General features: G+C 35.4%; 1 protein-coding gene across 1 annotated transcript in view; it reads right to left on the bottom strand.

Annotated features, from left to right (window-relative positions):
* Positions 1-18787, bottom strand: part of LOC102854121 (alpha-2-macroglobulin-like) — a 111576-nt gene that overhangs the window by 74197 nt on the left and 18592 nt on the right. The window contains exons 11-15 of the mRNA XM_006901758.1: positions 18189-18350; positions 17081-17308; positions 13587-13650; positions 5241-5383; positions 1209-1358 (exon numbers count right to left, since the gene is read on the bottom strand). Of these exons, the coding sequence (XP_006901820.1) occupies positions 1209-1358; positions 5241-5383; positions 13587-13650; positions 17081-17308; positions 18189-18350 (747 nt within the window). The remainder of the gene's footprint in view (positions 1-1208; positions 1359-5240; positions 5384-13586; positions 13651-17080; positions 17309-18188; positions 18351-18787) is intronic.

Genomic DNA, 18787 nt, shown 5'->3' with positions numbered 1-18787 from the left:
GGACACACTGACAAAGGAGATTAATCAGAACTGGCTTTGAGAAGCACTGTGGCAATTGGACAATTAAAACAGACTTTCAAGGGGGGGAAAAAGAAGAATGAACTGGGGAGGAGGATAGAAAAAATAGGGCAACAATAAATGAATGCAAACCCCAAATCTCTGTAAATGTTCATTAAAATTAATAAAATTTAATAAATAAAAAAGAACAAATGTTTCATTATAAGAAAAATCTCAAAGAGAAATTTGATTGGAAAAAATAATCCTTTCCCCCACCCCCCCATATGAAACCTATGATTAAGGTCCTGGGTTTTAGGTAAAGTTAAAAAATGTGGCTACATTATACATAAAAAATGTTATAAGTTTGAAAGGGGCTCTTAAAGGCACTCTGTTCAAATTCTACCTCTAAAATAGATTTTTGATGTGGTTTTTCTATAATTGTTTAACATATCTTAGTTGCAAGTTGTTCATTCATAAAATTAGGGTAATGATGTCCATCACTAAAATGTATTGTGTACCTGTCATGTACAAGGCATTATGGGAGAATGGAAGTATTCCAGTGAGCATGATATCTTGTTCATTCGGCGTGTATTATAACAGAAATAAATATAATGATTTATCAGAGAGCTGGACAATAACTAAAGATGACAAAAGAACAATTGAAGCCTTTGAGTTGTGGAGCTGGGGAAGACTTCTAAACATTCCATGAACTTCCAAGAGAACAAATAGGTTTGTTCTTCTGGAGAGAGTGAAACCAAGTTGCTCCTTAGAGGCAAGAATTTTGAAGCTCTGTTTGATATAATTTGGGCATGTTGCCAGGAAGGACCAGTCTTTGGAGAAAAACATCATGCTTGGAAGGATAGTGAGACAGCACAAGAGAGGAAGGAGAAGGTTTGACACAGTAACTGGGGTAATGGAGTCAGTTGTGTCAGACACAGTGAGATTGACTAAGGATAAGACATGGTGTAAAGCGTCTGTACATTGGATATCTATGAGTTGCAGACTACTTGATGGCTCATAACAACAACAACAATATGCAAGAAACCTTTTGCAATGTCCACTGCCAAACTCAGCTGAATTCTGGCTCATTAACAGCTACATTATTCCTAATATCTTGAAGAGTTGTATAAAACTTAAAACTTCCAGAACTCATATTAGTATGTCTGCATTTTTTAAAATTATTTTTAATCTAAGACTTAAAGAAGACTCACTGATTCAGGCGAGAGCTCAGCTTCAGGTTTCATTAACAGCATACTCTGGTCCACAGCACGGAGGGCACAGAGGGAGAGGGGTGTGGCTGTGATTTTGAGGTGGTTGTCTGATGCAGGCAAGCTCTGGGCTGAGGAGAAGGTCAAATTGACCTGAAAAAAATATATGGTTATAGCTTTACAATTTTTATAATCTCAAAATTCTCTTCTACCCCAAGATAGGGCTTATCTTTTCTATGCTATTTCTTTATCCACCTAAGAGTAAGTTCAGTTAAGTTTTCTGGAGTAAACTTGAAGTATGATTGTAGTTAACGCATGTTTCCTATATGTAATTCCTTACAAAACTGGTAAAATATAACTTTTTTTAAAAAAAAGACCCATCATATTGCAGTAGGTGAGTTCTTTGAATGGAAGTGAAAACAAATATTCTAACAGAAATACTGACTTGGTGTCTGTCTCCCTGTGGTGTTTTTGTGATGACATAGTAGACATAAAATGAAGTTATGAAAAAGTCATCTTCTTCCTTAAAATCAGGTAATGGAAGTAGTCTTGAAATTTTAGATACTTAAAATTCTAAAGTATTGAATGTATTACTGTTTATCAGTGTGTAGGATTTACTGGCTTTTTCCTAAACCCTTTAATATGCATACCAAATTGGTTTGGTTTAAAAAATTTATAAAAACAAATTAATGGAAAACATTGTGCAGAAACTTTCTAGATTCCATTCTGCTTTGACCAGCAGAAATTAATTGGTTGCTAAATCAATTGACTCCATCTGTTTATGAGAATATTTTTAAAAGCAGAAAATCTTAAGTGTATTAAAAATTTGAAACGTAAAATAGAACATAATTTAGTTTTTATAAAGCAGTAGGTAATCTTTAGATTCTTTAATGGAAAGCTGATATATACTGAAATTAAATACTGAGTTAAAAAACGTTTTACTTATATTATTAAACTAATGTAATAGTTTGGAATTACCTGTCTTGAGATCTATATGAGACACTAAATCAATTTCTTTAACACCAAGATGAAATAATACTCATCATTTTACTCAATTATGAGTACTGAAGAACAACAATGTCAGGCTGGAGACTAAGATGTGCCTGAGTCTTCACAATTCCGTGCAATGTAACGGATAGTGAATAGGGATGATAGAAAGAGAACTGATGCCTTTGAGCTGTGGTGCTGGAGAAGAGTGTCGAATATACCATGGACTGCTAGGAGAGCAAACAGGTTTGTCCTGGAAAGGGTGAAGCTGGACTTTTCGTTGGAGTCAAGAATTCTGAAGCTTCATCTGACATACTTTGGGTGTGTTGCAAGGAAGGTCTGGTCCTTGGAGTGGAACGTCATGTTTCGGAGAGTGGAAGGACGGCTCAGGAGAGGAAGACCTTCAGTGAGATGGATCAATTCTGTGATTGGGGTGGTGGGAATAAGTGTGGCAGAGATGGCGAGGTTTGCACAGGATAAAGCAGGGTTTGGGCTCTTGTACATAAGGTTGGTATGAGTCTCAAGCGACACATCGGCATATAACAACAACAACAACCATATAAAGATTGCTTATTAAAAATTCAACTTTAATTCAACTTTAAACATGTGAATGTTTAGACTTTGTGAATGTTCATGACAAAGAAGTATGATCTTTGGATTATAATAAATTAAAAATTAAGAATTATATATATATGAGAAAATGCAAAATAGTCTACTCTTACAAAAATGAAAACAAAAAACTCTTTAAAGCAAATTGCTAAAATATGAGACTATTTACATCAACAACATTAACTTTAATTACCAATTATATAATCAGTTAAGACTGACAAACACATAATTTTAAGTATTAGAAAATGTTGAATGTGTATGCTAAATCTGTTATGATAAAATTCAGAAGTATACAAATTTTGAGTTGGGAACAGGTTTTCTGTTCTAACAAATTGAAGAGTGAAAAAAAATAGTTTATCGTTTATCTGTCTTCATAGTCTCGGTCCACTCTTTGCTCTGTTTACTGATCATCTGTGTGATGTATAACTTCTATAGTGCTTAAATTTTTACTGTAATACATCTCTCCTTTTAAATTTTTTATGGCAAGTCTAGGATAGCTCTTTTCTAAAAATCAGGAGCTCTAGTGCATAGTGCATTGTGTGTTGAACTGCTAAATGAAAAGTCAGTGGTTCAAATCCACCAGCTGCTCTATGGGAGAAAGATGAATAGTCAGCTCCCAAAAAGATTTACAATCTCAGACAGCCAACAGACTGGTGATTCATAGCTTTAGGGTAGTGGTCTTGGGTTTGGTTTCTCTTACATAGTACATGAATTTTTTTCCTTTTTTTTTCAAAGTTTATACACCTTTAATCCATAAGAGATAATCTAAAAATATTATACATGAAGTGATGGAATATAATGTCCTTGGACCTTTGCTTCTTTGGGGAAGTAATACAGGTGTTGTTATGTACATACACGGGAGAGGGATGAACAATACATAACAACAACCATAGCATATATTTATCTATATAGATAGATAGATTAAAAAAAAAACAAAGTTATATAAATCATCATCAAAAACATTTTTCAAATTAGAGCCCAAGAAGAAACTGTTTTTCTAGAAAACATGCTTAGAATAATTTAATTTCCACAGTATGAAAAGAAAACAGACCAACAAGAGAAATCATTGCCAGAAAAAAATAACCTTAGAGAAGAATGTAGTTGGGGCATAATATGGCCATTCTAAGCAGAAAGCTCCTCTCAAGTCTTCTAAAACTCTCAAGAAATCCTGTGGAACAGCCTTGTCTAGTTTTATTGTTCTCTGGTAAGTTGAGGGGAGCTCTGGTGGTCTACGGGCAGTCGTGCTGCTAACCCAAAGTGGCCTGGCTTTTGTAATCCTCCAGTGACTCCATGAGAGAAAAATGGACGAGCTCCTCCCGTGCGATTTACAGGCTCACAAAAATTCACTGGAGCGTCAGCTATGATTTAGTTCTTACAAAATAGCAATGAAGAGTTTTTGAGTTTTAGTCAGATGGAGTTGAACATTTATCATATATGCCAGCAGTCTCGTAACACTGTGTCACCAAAACCCCTAAAATACAGGTAAGTTGCATAAAATTCTGTGGGGATAAAATGGATTTCTCATGGTAACTCACTTTATAGCTATGCGGTCTTTGAAAATGAAAGAGAAACTGTCCCTGAAAATCTGCTGGAGGGCCAGCTATGGGTCAGTTTGGATTCAATTATCAACAACAACAACAGCCTCTCCTTGGAATCCACTTTGAAAATGAAAAAAATAATCTTATTTTTAATTACACTAGATTTTAATGCCGTGAAGGCATACTTTGTTTTATTGTGCTTCAAATACACTTTAAAAAAAAAAATAAATTGAAGATTTGAGCAAACTCTTCCTGCATCAAGTAAGTATGTGGTTGTTCAGTGCATCAAGTCAGAACTGACTCATAACTGACCCTTTAGTGGGTTTTCAGAGGCAATAAATCATACAGATTGTCCCTTTTTCTCCTATGGAGGAGCCAGTGGACTTGAATTCCTTCACTGTCAACGAAAAAATTTGAGATAGAAAACATGCTATGATTAAGAGTATTATGGTTTTACAATAGGATAGTGTTTGGAAGCTACAGGAATTTTAAGATAGAACAAGAGACTTTAAAGAAATGAGCAGGTGCTCATCACCACCTGCTTTAGGCTGCTTCAGTATATATATACCCTGAGAGCATGACCATCTCTCCTTGGTTTTAGAAATAATTAAAAGTTCAGGGAGCTCTGGTGATCTAGTGGCAAGAAGCTGCACTGCAATCCCAGAGGTATGCGGTCCAAATCCACCAGATACTCTGCTGGAGAAGGAGGTGCAATCTCCTCCTGTACCAGTCAGATTTGATTTAACGGTACACACACAAAAAATAATAAAATTTTTAAAAAAGAAAGAAATAGTTAAAAGTTTTAGGACACCAGTATGAGAATATTTTAATGTACTCAATTGCTGTATTTCCTTCTTAAGGTGAGAAAAATGAAGAAACTAGGCTAAAATGCAGCACTCACCTTGTTAGCAAAACATTTTTCAATATGCAGTTTTTGCCTATCTGCAACAACCTCTCCATCAGGTAAAATAGCAAAGATAAACAGCTGAGCAGTTGGGGCCATGTTTGGTTCCACTCGAAAGGAGAAGGAAAACACTCCTTTCACTGGAGAATAGAGAGAGTGTAAGAGAATAAGTTGAGAAACAGTGCTCTTAATGTCATAAAGGGATTCCCAGATGACTTAACTTCTTTACATTTGGAACATATTTAAACAAGAACAGGTTAGCACTTGGATCATTGAGCATGTCTGCTGTCAGGGACCTCTCCAAACTTCTGAGGAGCAATGCTCTCAGTTTGAAGACTAATGTATGCTTGACTCAGGCCATGGTCTTTCTGATCACTTGCTGTGCATCTGAGAGCTGTGCAATGAATAAGGATGACAGAAGGAGAATTCATGCCTTTGAACTGTGATATTGGAGAATAGTACTCAATATTCTACTACCTGCCAAAGGAACACACAAATATATCTTGGAGGAAGGACAATCTGTATGTTCCTAGAAGCCAGGAAAAGAAAGATTTGTCTGACATAATTTGGGCGTGGTGCTAGATGTCCCTTGGAAAGGGACATCATGCTTGGAAATGTGGAAGGTCAGTGAAAAAGAGGAAGATCCTCAGTGAGATAGATTAACATAATTACTTCAACAATGCGTCCAAGTATATCAGAGATGGTCATGATGGCACAGGATAGGAAAGGATTCAGATCTGTTCATAGTTTTGCTGAGTCATACTCAACTAGATGACATCTAATGATAACAATTTATACAGAACAATTAGTGTGGAACAGCTAATAATAATTAATGCTTTTGAATTGTGAGCATTGAAAATACCACTGATTGTCAAAAGAACAAACACAACTGTCTGGATGGTAGCACAATCAGAGTGTTCCTTAGAGGCAAGGATGATGAAACAACATCTCACTTGTTTTGGGCATAGACGTCATACTAGGAAAGGTAGGAGATTGTTAAAAGAGATGAAGACCTTCAACAAGTTGGCCCAATACAATAATTACCACAAGGCTAAACCAGGCTAATCCTTGGAGGCAAGGATTCTGGGGCTTTGTCTGACATACTTTGGACATGTTGTAAGGAGAGACAGGTCTTTGGAGAGGGACATCATGCTGGGTAGAGTGGAGGGACAGCGCAGGAGGGGAAGACCCTCTATGAGATGGATTGATTCAGTGACTGGGGTAATCAGGATGGGTGTGTCAGAGGCAAGGCGATTAGCACAGGATAGAGCAGGGTTTAGGGCTGTTGTACATAGGGTCGCTATGAGTCGAAAACGACTCGACGGCACATAACAACAACAACAACAGGCTTGAGCAAGGGAGAGAGAATGAGGATGGTTCAGGATAGGGCAAGGTTCATATCTGTTGGTCATAGAGCCCGGAGGGGTTGTAGATGATGGCACCTAACAACAACAAACTATTCCAGAAGCTATCTTTGAAGAAATTGCTTTATGTGGCAATTTGGATTTTAGCTTTATTTTGAGAAGCAACCTTACTTGCTCTGGAAAAAGAATTTATAGAATCATATAAATCAATGATGAAATAGAAATTTAGAATGACTGCTCCTTATTAAGAACAAATAAATTAAAATTCTGTGTTTATAAAAAGTAATAAGATATCTATTAAGAAATATCTATAAGCCTAAGAAGATCTCAAGATGAATAGGATTTCAGGGTGGTAGACATTGCATCCTTATCTCAGACATCCTCATTTGGCTAAGAAAAGAGAAAGGATGAGAGGAAAAAAGAACAAACAGTTTCTCTATCCATTCATTTGTTGATGGACACTTAGGTTATTTCTAACTCTTTGTTATTGTGAACAAAGCTGTGATAAATGAATGGCTAGAGAAGCTGTGGTATATTTCACACAATGGAATACTATGCTGCATTGAAAAACAAGGAACTCATGCAATATTATTAAAAATGGATGACCCTGGAGGATATTATGTTTCATGAAATATCTCAGTCATAAAAGGACCAATACTGTATAGTGCCACTGTTGTAAAACAGGACTGACAGGGGTTGTGGGTGGGAGACTGAGAAAGATGGGATAATTTATGCATACTGCATTGAAACTGATGAAGAAGATAACTTTTTAAAAGATACATATGATTAGGTATTATTGTCATGACATGAGTCCAGAATGAAGGCTGCATAGTGGAGTCGATGTTTCTTTTACCTTTCAAAGAGAAGACCAAACTGGATGGAAGGGGTAGGCTGGGAGAAATAGAAAAAAAAATTCCAAGTCATAGTCATTTGATCTTTAACAAATAAAAAAATAAATTGCAAAAGAAAAAAAGAACAAACAAACTTTTCATCTGGAAGTAGAGTTGGAAGAAATTAAATTGAAAGTGAACTAGAAATTTTAAAAATTCTTAATAAATTTATTAAGATTTGGAATACAAGCTTAAATTAAAAAATTTAAAAAAAACAATTCATGTAACCATTGTGCAAATCAAATATTCATTGCCATGGAGTTAGAAAATACTCAGAGTTGACCTTCCTGCAGGTTTTCAGAGTAGACCACATAGGAAATTGCCTGTCTCTCTCCCAAGGACCTGCTGGTGGATTGAGTCACTAGAGGTGCCACCTTTTGAATTAGCAGCACAATTCCCCTTGAGTATGTGTTTGCCAGGGTTTTCTTGACTGTGCATAAATGTGGATCATAACAAACATGGATAGCAATGTAAAGAATAGGAATTCTAGAAATATGTCATTAAACTCACACAGAACCTATTCAAAGAAATTAAAAGATATTTGTACAAAACATGGGATTCAGAACCAACTTGAATAACAACTTTTGATAAAAATAAAGGAAAAAAATTTTTTAAGTGAAACCTCAAGTCTTGAAAATAAAGCCATGGATCACAGAATATTATTCCTATTCCTAGGCCTTGAAATAGAATGTTATCTGCCTCACTGGATTTCAAAATTGTTTGAACCTGTGAGATAGGTAGAGAAGTTATAGTATGTTCACACAATGCAATATGATGTAGCATTCCAAAACAATGAAGAATTTGTGAAACAGTGCACAACAGAGTGAGTCTAGAAGATATTATACTGAGTAGAATAATTCTATCACAAAAGAACAAGTACTACATAGGATCTCTACTATAAAAATAGGGTGGTATGGAGGGAAGGGTGGGGAGAGTGAGAATAAAATGGATAGACAATGAATACTATAATAAATAAATGAATGTAGAAATGGGCCAAAAACTCTAAGGAATTAGAGATATTTCTAGAATAGAAAATACAAGGGAGCAGACTATCCTCTGATGCTCCAGAAGGAATACAGTCCTCTACTCAGCATAGTGAGAATTATTACCTATGCTGTTGATGTTGTTTTTGTTTTTATTGTTGTTGTTGTGGTTAGGTCCCATCAAATCAAGTACGACTCATAACGACCCTATGAACAAAAGATCCGAACCTAGTTCTGTTAGGCGCTAGGCTCACAATTCGACACAGAAGAGCCCAGTGCAACAGTCACCTTGATAGTCCACCTGGTTGAGGGTCTTTCTTTCCTTCATTGATCCTCCACTCTTCCCAATATCATGTCACTCTCCAAGGAAAAGCACCTTCTAGCAATATGCCCAAAGTATGGGAAGCAAAGCTTCATCATTCTTGCCTCCAAAGAACACTCAGGCTGCACACCCTCCCCACAACATATCTATTAGGGGTTTTTGTTTTGTTTTTGGCCACCCATGAAATGTTCTGTGTTCTTCTCCAATACCACAGCTCAAAGGCATCAATTCTTTTTCTGTCATCCTTATTTATTGTCTAGGTCTCTGATGCATAGATTGTAATTTGAAATACCATGGCCTGAACTGGATGCATCTTAGTACTCAAATTGACATAACTAGTCGTCAATAATTTGGAAAAGTCCCTTTACCCATTGCAATGTGTCTCCTTATTTCCTGACTACTCTAGCGTTCTCTCTCTCTCTCTTTCCTTGTCTCTCTTTCTCTCTCTCTCTCTCTATTAGGAAGAGATGGAGACACTACAACAAGATAAAGGTAAACAGTCCAATTGGAAAAATGGGCACAGGATATGAACAGACACTTCCCCAAAGAAGACAGTCAGATGGCTAACAAGCACATGAAGAAATGTTCAAAATCCCTAGCTCTAAGAGAGATGCAAATCAAAACAACTATGATATATCATAGATATCATCTCACCACAGTAAGAATAGGAAAATTTAAGAGAACAGCAGCAACAAATGCTGGTGAGGGTGTGGAGAAACTGGAACTCTTATTCACTGTTGGTGGGAGTGGAACATGCTGCAACCACTTTGGAAGGCAGTGTGGTGGTTTCTCAAAAAGTTGCAAATAGATATACCATTTGACCCAGCAATTCCACTACTGGGAATATACCCCAAAGAGACTGTAACTGTCACCCAAGCATATATATGCACACCCATGTTTATTGTGGCTTTGTTCAAAATAGCAAGGAGTTGGAAACACCCTAAGTGCCCATGAATAAATGAATGGATAGAGAAGCTCTGGTATATTCACACAATGGAATAAAACTATATGCTGCATTGAAAAGCAAGGGACCCATGTGCAATATTATTCAAAATGGGCGACCCTGGAAGACTTTATGATGAGTCAAATATCTCAGTCACAATAGGACAAATACTGCATGGTGCCACTGTTGTAAAGCAAGGCTGACATTGGGGTTGGGAGGAGACTCAGAAAGATGGGATCAATAATATATACTGCATTGAAAGAGATGAGGCAGAAAACTGTTTAAAAGGGATAAGTGATTAGGTATTATTGTCATGACAGGAGTCCAGAATTAAGGCTGCATAGTGGAGTAGACCTGGGGTGGGGTGAGTTGAATTGTAAAACAATGAAAGCTTTTTTCTTTTTCTTTTCAAAGAAAAGAGCAAATTAGGGGGAGGCAGGGGTGGGCAGGGAGAAAAGTGCAAGAATGAATGAATGTAAATCCAAAGTCTTTGTAAATTTTCATTAAAATTTATAATAAAAAGTAGGAGGCCTAATCACATCATATCACACCCCTTATGTAATCAACATTCCACCCTAATCCTCACCAGTACAAGAAAACAAGCCTATGTAGAATCTGGTTCCTGCAGACAACTTCTAAACTGGATCTTAATGACATTGTTCGATAATTTTTACACTCTGTTGGTTTACCTTTCTATGGAATGGCAACAAATATAGACCTTTTACAGTCAGTTTGCCAGGTGGTTATTCTCCAGATTTCTTGACACTAGTGAGTGTATCCAGGGCAGTGTCTGTTGAAATATGTCGTTGGTATGCCTTCAATTCCAGGAGCCTTGATCTTTTGCCACTTCTTTCAGAGCAGTTTGAACTTCTTCCTTCATCACCACAGGCTCTTGCTCATACATTATTTCATGAAATTCTTTTGTGTCAGCCAGTTCTTGCTGGTACAGTAACTCTCTTTACTCCTTCCATCTTCTTTTAATGTTTCTTGGGTCTTTTAGTATTTTGCCCAAAGCATCCTTAAGTATTGCAATTTGAGGCTTGAATTTGTTCTTCAATTCCTTCAGCTTAAGAAATGCTGAGTGAGTTCAGCCCTTTTGATTTTCTGACTCCAGCTCTTTGCACATTTAATTATAATACTTTGTTTTATCATCCTAGGCTGCCCTTTAAATCATCTGTTGAGCACCTTAGTTTTTGTATTTCTTCACTTTGTTTTGGTTTCTCAGCATTCTAGTGCAATATTCAGAGTCTTGTTTGACGTCCATCTTGGTCTTTTCTTCCACTTTGCCTTTGTAATGACCTTTTTGCATTTTTCATGAATGATATTCTTGATATCCTCCCACAGCTTCTTTGGTCTTTGCTAATTAATATTCAAGGCCTCAAACCTGTTCCTGAGATGGTTTTGAAATTCAAGTGGGATAGACTTAAAGTCAAATTTTGGTTTCTGTGGATTTGATTTTATTTTCTTCAACTTCACCTTGAACTTCTATAAGAGTAGTTGGTGGTCTGTTCCACAATCAGCACGTGTCCTAGTTTTCATAGCTAATATTAAGTTTCTCCTACAATTCTATCCCCATATGTAATTGATTTGATTCCTGTATACCATCACTTGAAATCCATATGTGTACCCTGCATTTGTATTTCTTATAAAAGGTATTTGTATTGAATAAAGCACTGAATGTGCAGAATTCTATCATGCTATCTCCAGCTTCATTTCTGTCACCAAGTCCATGTTTTCTGAAAACTGATCCTTCTTTCCTGTTTCTAGTTTTTGCATTCCAGTCACCCATTATTATTAATGCATCTTGATTACATGTTCAATTGATTTCTGACTGCAAAGTTTGGTAGAAATCTATTTCCTCCTCTTTACGTCTAGTTGTTGGTGCATACATTTGAATAATAGTGGTACTCAGGGGACTTAGTTGTATGTATATTATCCTGCAACTCACTAAATTGTATTTCAAGATGGATCTAGTAATAACTTTTGAATTATGAAAGCAATCTCATTTTTCTAACCTTTTCATTCTGGAATAGTAGATCAGATGATTATCTGATTCAAAATGTCCCATGCCAAACCATCTCACTTTGCCAACACCTAGTATGTCAATATTTATGTTCTTTATTTCTTTTTGGGGGGCTGGAATTCAGGTGGTGAAGTAGTCTTGAAGAGCTGGATTCTAAAGATGCTTGTTTTCTTGTTCTGATGTGGATTAGCGTGGACTGTTTACTTGCTATTGTGTGTGAGTTTATTTTATTAGGCCTTCTATTTAAAACACATTTTGTCACCAGGTTGGGAAGACTTCTGGAAGAGCTGGATTTTACAGAGGTTTGTTTTCTGGTTCTAATGAAGTTAAGGTGGAATGTTTATTTTTTCAGGTCTTTCGTTTATAGGGTCATCTAGGACTCAATGGCACTTAACAAGAACAACAACAACAAGAGAGCTCTGTTGGCCTAGTGGATAGTTACGCTACCAAGGCAAAGGAGCATGATTTTAATCTGAGGCCCTCAGGCCTGGTTTTAGTTGTTTTTGGTCAAACCATCTTCTAAGTTGTATAGCCCTGGTCTATCCATTTGCTGTACAGAGGTAACTCATGGTTGCTGTGATGCTAAATACTGTGACTCTTATGTGTCAAATGTGATAATGGTTGCCCATAGTGGACAGTGTTTGGTGGAGCTTAGCAAATAAAACAAGCTTAGAAGCAGGAGTGGCATCCACTTCCAAAATAACTTGTGTCTGGAAACTCTATGAACTTGGAGAAATGAAAGTTCTACAAGTGTTCAGGTCTTTCTTTCATAGGGTTGCTATGAGTCGTCTGCAACTCAATGGCACTTAACAACAATAATTATTTTTAACAATGCCCAATTTTCCTACATTTATGCTTCTAACATTAACAATTAAAATATATTACTTTTTTTAAGTTCCTACATTTAAAATAATCTTCGGGGTTTTTTAAAAAAACAAAAGGAAGACCTGATGTCTAATCAATAACTCAAAGTATTTTAAGTTCTCTTGCTCCAAAAATACATTTTTTCTTTCAAAATAAATCACTTTAATTATTTATTCCAAAACTTTAAGGGAAATAGAATTCACTTTGAGAATTAGATGATTTTTTAAAAAATAAACAATATTTTAAAATATAGTTTTCCATGTACACTGTGTTTTATACAATTATTCATATACATTGTTTCATTCATGTACATTGTGTTTTCTGTAAATTACTATTTCTTTATGATTTTTATCACTTTCCTTTGCCAAGCCCTAATACATGTTGCCTATTCCTTCTCCTCTCCCCCAAAATGCCCATTAACCTCTGCTGTCCTAGTGATTTTTCACCCTCTCCCTCTTCCTGGCTCCTCACCCCCACCACTTTCCCTTTTGAATACTTGTGCATATATTGCTCAGTTACTCTTTTATATTCACAGTAGCAGTTTTATACTGTATATGTGTTTTTTTGTGACTGAGTTAATTCACATGGTATAATGTCTTTAATCTCCCATGATGTGTTCATTTTTATTTAGTGCTGCATAGTATTCCACTCTATGAATGTACCACAATTTTTCGAACCATTTATTGAGGGATATAGTGTCATCATTGTGAATTATTTAATTATAAGATAAATGTACTTAGTAAAAATGAAATGTAAAGATAGAAATGTTTTAAAGAGAAGAACTGATTCTATTATTTGACTGAAGTGAAATAAGAATGTTATATCCTATTTTATTATCTTTCCCCTTTCGTTTGATACAAAGTTGGTTGGCAGTATCTCGGATTTAAAAATAAATCTGTAATACTACATTGTTCAGAAATTAAAGAGAGAACAGGAAATTATGAAAATACTTACTACTTCCTTGTTCAAAGGACACCACTTTAATTCCTGATTGTAAAATGCTTCCTCTTGCTTTGATCTGAAACACATTGAAAATAGGTAAAGAAGCAATAATCTCACTATTCCAACTGAGAAGTTAATTTCATTACATAAATTCCAATGTTCTTATATGCATTTTTACCCTTAAAATTGCAAATACATAATTTTGCAATTTGTTTTCTAATATTTACTATTTTTCTTGGATATTGATAGTTCAGCTTTACATGTTATTGTTTCTTTTCAACAAATATTTAAAGCATTGAGTATATGCAAAGAAAAATAGGATGAAGTCAGATTTAAAGTATGCATAAGTATTTTCTCCTGGTACCTCTATTAAAAAACAAAAAGAAGAAACATTGGACTATTGAGAACTCTGTATCTACGAAGCACTGAACTAAATGATTTTGCTCTAAATTTATATATAGTGTTCATAGTAACTCTGTAAAGTAGGTGTTACTATTATGTCCTATATTCAGATAAGAAAATAGAGATATTTTTCTTTATGGATTAAATTAATTGTTCAAGGACACATAAGTAAGAAGTGAAATTGTTGTAAGAAGTATTAAGTTATAAAAAGTAATTGTTGTGAGTAATAAGTTGTAATAAGAAATTTTTGTAAGAAGTAATAAGTTGGAGTTAAGATTCCAATGTATTTATAATTAATTTCCTTTTTCATACACTGCTGTTAAAGATGTTATTTATATTTAACATAAATATAGTTATTCATAGATTCTATACAGAATTTCCTGTATAATCCTTTTTCCCTACCTAAGATTATTTGCTTGGACAACTAGCAGACTTGGCCATTCTATTTGGGAAGAATGTAGTAATCCCCAAAATAATGTTGAAATGAATTCTTTTATGCAGCCTTTAACTTTGTTTGTTTGGAATAGTTCAGTTTGAGAGATTTTCCCCATAAACCCTGAGGAGTTACTTTGGCCCATCTTTCTGCACTATACAGTTTGTTATTTTTGCCCGGGTTGTGATTGCTATTTCACAGGTAAATTGTAAACAACATGTAGTTTTACACTTTTCTGCTGCAACCTGACCTCTGATTGCAGGGATCAGTTAATAGACTAAGTAAAATAAGTTATCTATAGCTTGCTATAGAAATGAACTATCTCTTGCTTACTGAGAGGATAAATTAGTTTATGACCATGGTGAGAATGGCATGTTTTGAAATTGAAAGGAAGTTGTGAATATAGACAGTCACTTCATAGAGGTTTTTCCTGACAGAAAGAAACAAGAACAGCAGCAGAAAGAAGCAAAGGAAAGAAAGCAGAGAGAAGAAGCAGAGATAAAGAAAGAAGCTTAGGAGTCCCCTAAAAAAGCCATTACCGAGGTCAATAGCTGAAACCCTGAAGATATCAGAAGCCCAACAACAGGTGCCCAGCAGAAAAGTCCCTGGTGACAGATAGAGAGACATGCAGAGCCTGTTCTGAGGGAGCTGAGAGGACTCTTGCATGACTGAGAGGAGTTAAGAGAGCTTTGCTTTGTGGAAAAAGGTAAACTTTGCGCACATTTTACTGATCCTGATACCTGTTGATATTCATCCCAAGTTATATTCTGCTCCTTAATAAGCCACCTAACTATAAATATAGTATATGAGTTCTGTGTGGCTACTGAAACACATTATAGAAACAAGAAGAATGTAGAGTTTTATGAGATGGATAAGTGCTGTAAGAACTGGTAAAGAGGTTGAGACAGGTTGTATGTTGGACCTTTACCACATAGAGAACAGATTTGAGTTGATCAAGATTTGCACTGTCCCATCTGAATTGAGACTTATTCTAACATCAGTTCCTTCATTATTACTATATTATGCTATCAATTCATAATACATCTATCAATGTACTTTTCTTTTGCCATACTAGTTGTGAGGTTTAGAAATATTTAGAAACTACTTCACCAAAGAAGACATTCAGGTCACAAACACATGAAGAAATGTTCAAAATCCCTAGCTCTAAGAGAGATGCAAATCCAAACAACTATGAGATATCATCTCACCCCAGTAAGAATAGCAAAATTTAAGAGACCTGCGAACAACAAACGCTGGAAAGGTTGTGGAGACACTGGAACCCTTATTCACTGTTGGTGGGAGTGTAAAATGGTGCAACCAATATGGAAGGTTTATGGCACTTTCTCAAAAAGTTGGAAATAGAAATACCATTTGACCCAGCAATTTCACTACTGGGAATATACTCCAAAGAAACAATAACTGCAACCCAAGCAGATATATGCACACCCATGTTTATTGTGGCTTTGTTCACAATAGCAAAGAGTTGAAAACATCCTAAGTGCCCACTAACAAACAAATGGATAGAGAAGATGTGTTATATTCACCCAATGAAATACTACACTGCATTGAAAAGCAAGGAACTCATGAAATATTATAGGAAATGGGTGACCCTGGAGGACATCATGCTGAATTAAATGTCTCAGTCACAAAAGGACAAATACTGCATAGTGTCACTGTTGTAAAATGGAACTGACATGGGGGAGGAAAGACTAAGATGGGATAAATTATGTATACTGCATTGAAACTGATGAGGAAGAGAACTGTTTTAAAGGGATATAAGATTATGTATTATTGTTATGACAGGAGACCAGAACAAAGGCTGCATAGTGAAATAGACTTGGAGGGAGGAATTGTATGACAACGAAAGCATTTTTCTTTTACTTTTCAAAGAGAAGAGCAAATTGGGGGAGAGGGGTGGGCAGGGAGAGAAGTGAAACTATGAATGAATGAAAATCCAAAGTCTCTGTAATCTTTCATTAAAATGAATAATAAATTAACTAAATTTTTTTTTAAATACTTAAAAACTCTATAGCTATAAAAGGAAATCTACTGACCTAGTGGCTAAGTAAGTGCTTGACTGCTAACTGGAAAACATATAATGACTCAAACCCACCACCTCAGAGAGAGGTGGCAATCTGTTTCCTTGAAGATCACAGCTTTGGAAACTCTGTGGGGCAGTTCTTCTCTGTTCTATAGGATCTCTATGAATGAGAATCAACTCAGTATCAACAAGTTTTGTTTCTTTTTTTTATCTTTTGGTGTGAAGTGTCTTATCATTTTAATATATGTTTTGTCAGTTAATGACAGAATTATGTCTCAAGAAGATGGTTTATTATATTTGCTTCCTTTTAAATTAATTCTTCGTTTTAATCCTTTCATTACATATCTGTTTTCTAAGAAAAACATTCTTGTTGACTAATAAAAGCTTGTGTTTTAAGTTTTTTCTACTCCCACTCAGTAATTTTCTTTGAAAGTCAGCATGAAAAATACCCATTAATTTCAATGAACAAAGTTAGAATATAAATGAAAAAGCAAATCATTTGTAACCCTGAGCTAAAAACACACATCCAATCCATATTGATATGCTTTCTTTTAAGCATTATTTAGACAGGAACTACATGTTTCTAGAGGCTTCACAATTAGAAGGAACTATAGTGGCTTTTATTCTTACCAAGAAGTAGAAAGTGAACTCATTTTGGCACTTCATGATCTCTTCATTCAGAATATAGTGCACTTTGATTTCCTGCATTTGTCCGCAAGTCAAAGTACCAAAAGCAGATTCAAGGTGAATATAACTTCCGCTTGGGGAGAACACATGATTTACAGTACGAAAATCATTTTCATGGTGTCCTTGAAGCCACCAGTTATCAAAACAGTATTGGGTCTCTTTATAACGAACCTAGTAGAATAAATAAAGTTCTTAAATAGTTTGTTATTTATATATAAATTTTACTTGTTGTTATGTGCCATAGCAACCCTATGTACCACAGCCCTAAACACTGCTCTATCTCCAACACATACATTCTCATTATCCCAGTCACTGAATCAATCCATCTCATTGAGAGTCTTCTTCTCCTGCGCTGCCCTCCACCCTCCCAAGCATGATGTCCCTCTCTAAGGACTGATTCCACCTTGTAATATGTCCAAAGTATGTGAGACGAAACTTCAAAATCCTTGCCTCCAAGGAGCAGCTTCTCCAGGATGGACTTGTTTGTTCTCTTTGCAAGCCATAGTATTTTACTCATATATTAGAACCAAGTAACATGGCTCTTTTTTAAAAAAAAATTATTTTTACAAGTTTCTTTTCCCAAGTAAAATAAACAGCTTCACTTTAAAGCCATATAAAGTTAATGTATACTAATTGGTAGATGTTTTTAACCTACATTAAGATCAATCAGTTTTTTTCTTAATGCCCTTATAACTGTAAATTTCATAAGAACGTTTAAATATTTGACACAAACAAAAATAATAGTACATTAAAGAAATCTAGCAAAATCTAGCATGTCTTAAGGTTATAAAAAATGTTATCAAAGGAATACCAAGATTGATACCAAAGCTCAGTGTCTAGTTTATGTCATAATCAGATTTTATGTAAATTCGAAATTTTCTGGCATAGGCTATTATGTTTCTTATATTTAGTTTTCCAAAGTGGTTAGTTTCTATTTTATTCCTTGTCACTTGCCCTTTTAACCCTAGCATTCAAATGATTCCATATATCCTTAAATGGTGTGGCCCCATTGACTTGTGTTTTTTCATTCCCAAATATTCCCTTTACTTACATTGACTGTAATGGAAGAAGATGTTAAGCTGGTAGTATCAATGGAAATATTTGCCAAGCCATGTTCATCAGTAGTAAAGTGGTACTGAGGACCATTTTGATTCACCCAGGCAACTATGACTTGTTTTGGGATTGGTTGAGCCTTCTCATCAACTAGAAGAACCTAGAAATATGAAATTGATAGCTGGTTCCAAGTATCAAATTTTGTCATTGTTGTCATGTGGTATTGAGTTGGCTCTGAGGCATAGCAACTCACTCATGACAGGAGGAAGCTCTTCCTGCCCCTATGCCAATTTCAAAATTTCCTCTATGGTTAAACCCGTTTTTTACAATCACTGTGTCAATTCATCTTCTAAAAAGTTTTCTCTTTCACTTACTCTTTATCTTTCCAAGTATGATGTCCTTCTTTAAGGACTGCTCCCTTTTGATAACATGCCCAAATTTTGCATTGACATCTTTCTGTCATATTGACTTCTTGATCCCCTGTTGACTGCCTGTCACTTACTGTAGATCTCAGAATACGGCAACAAGACAGGTATTCTGAACTCAATTATTTTTCTTGTTGCTATTTTCATATGGATAACCTATAGGCAAAAGTGG

The sequence above is a fragment of the Elephantulus edwardii genome, unplaced genomic scaffold (assembly GCF_000299155.1).
Source record: "Elephantulus edwardii isolate Elephantulus edwardi_28Jun2011 unplaced genomic scaffold, EleEdw1.0 scaffold00342, whole genome shotgun sequence".
Classification (NCBI taxonomy): Eukaryota; Metazoa; Chordata; class Mammalia; order Macroscelidea; family Macroscelididae; genus Elephantulus; species Elephantulus edwardii.
The sequence above is the reverse complement of the archived record's forward strand: the minus strand, read 5'-3'. Positions and strand labels throughout refer to the sequence as shown.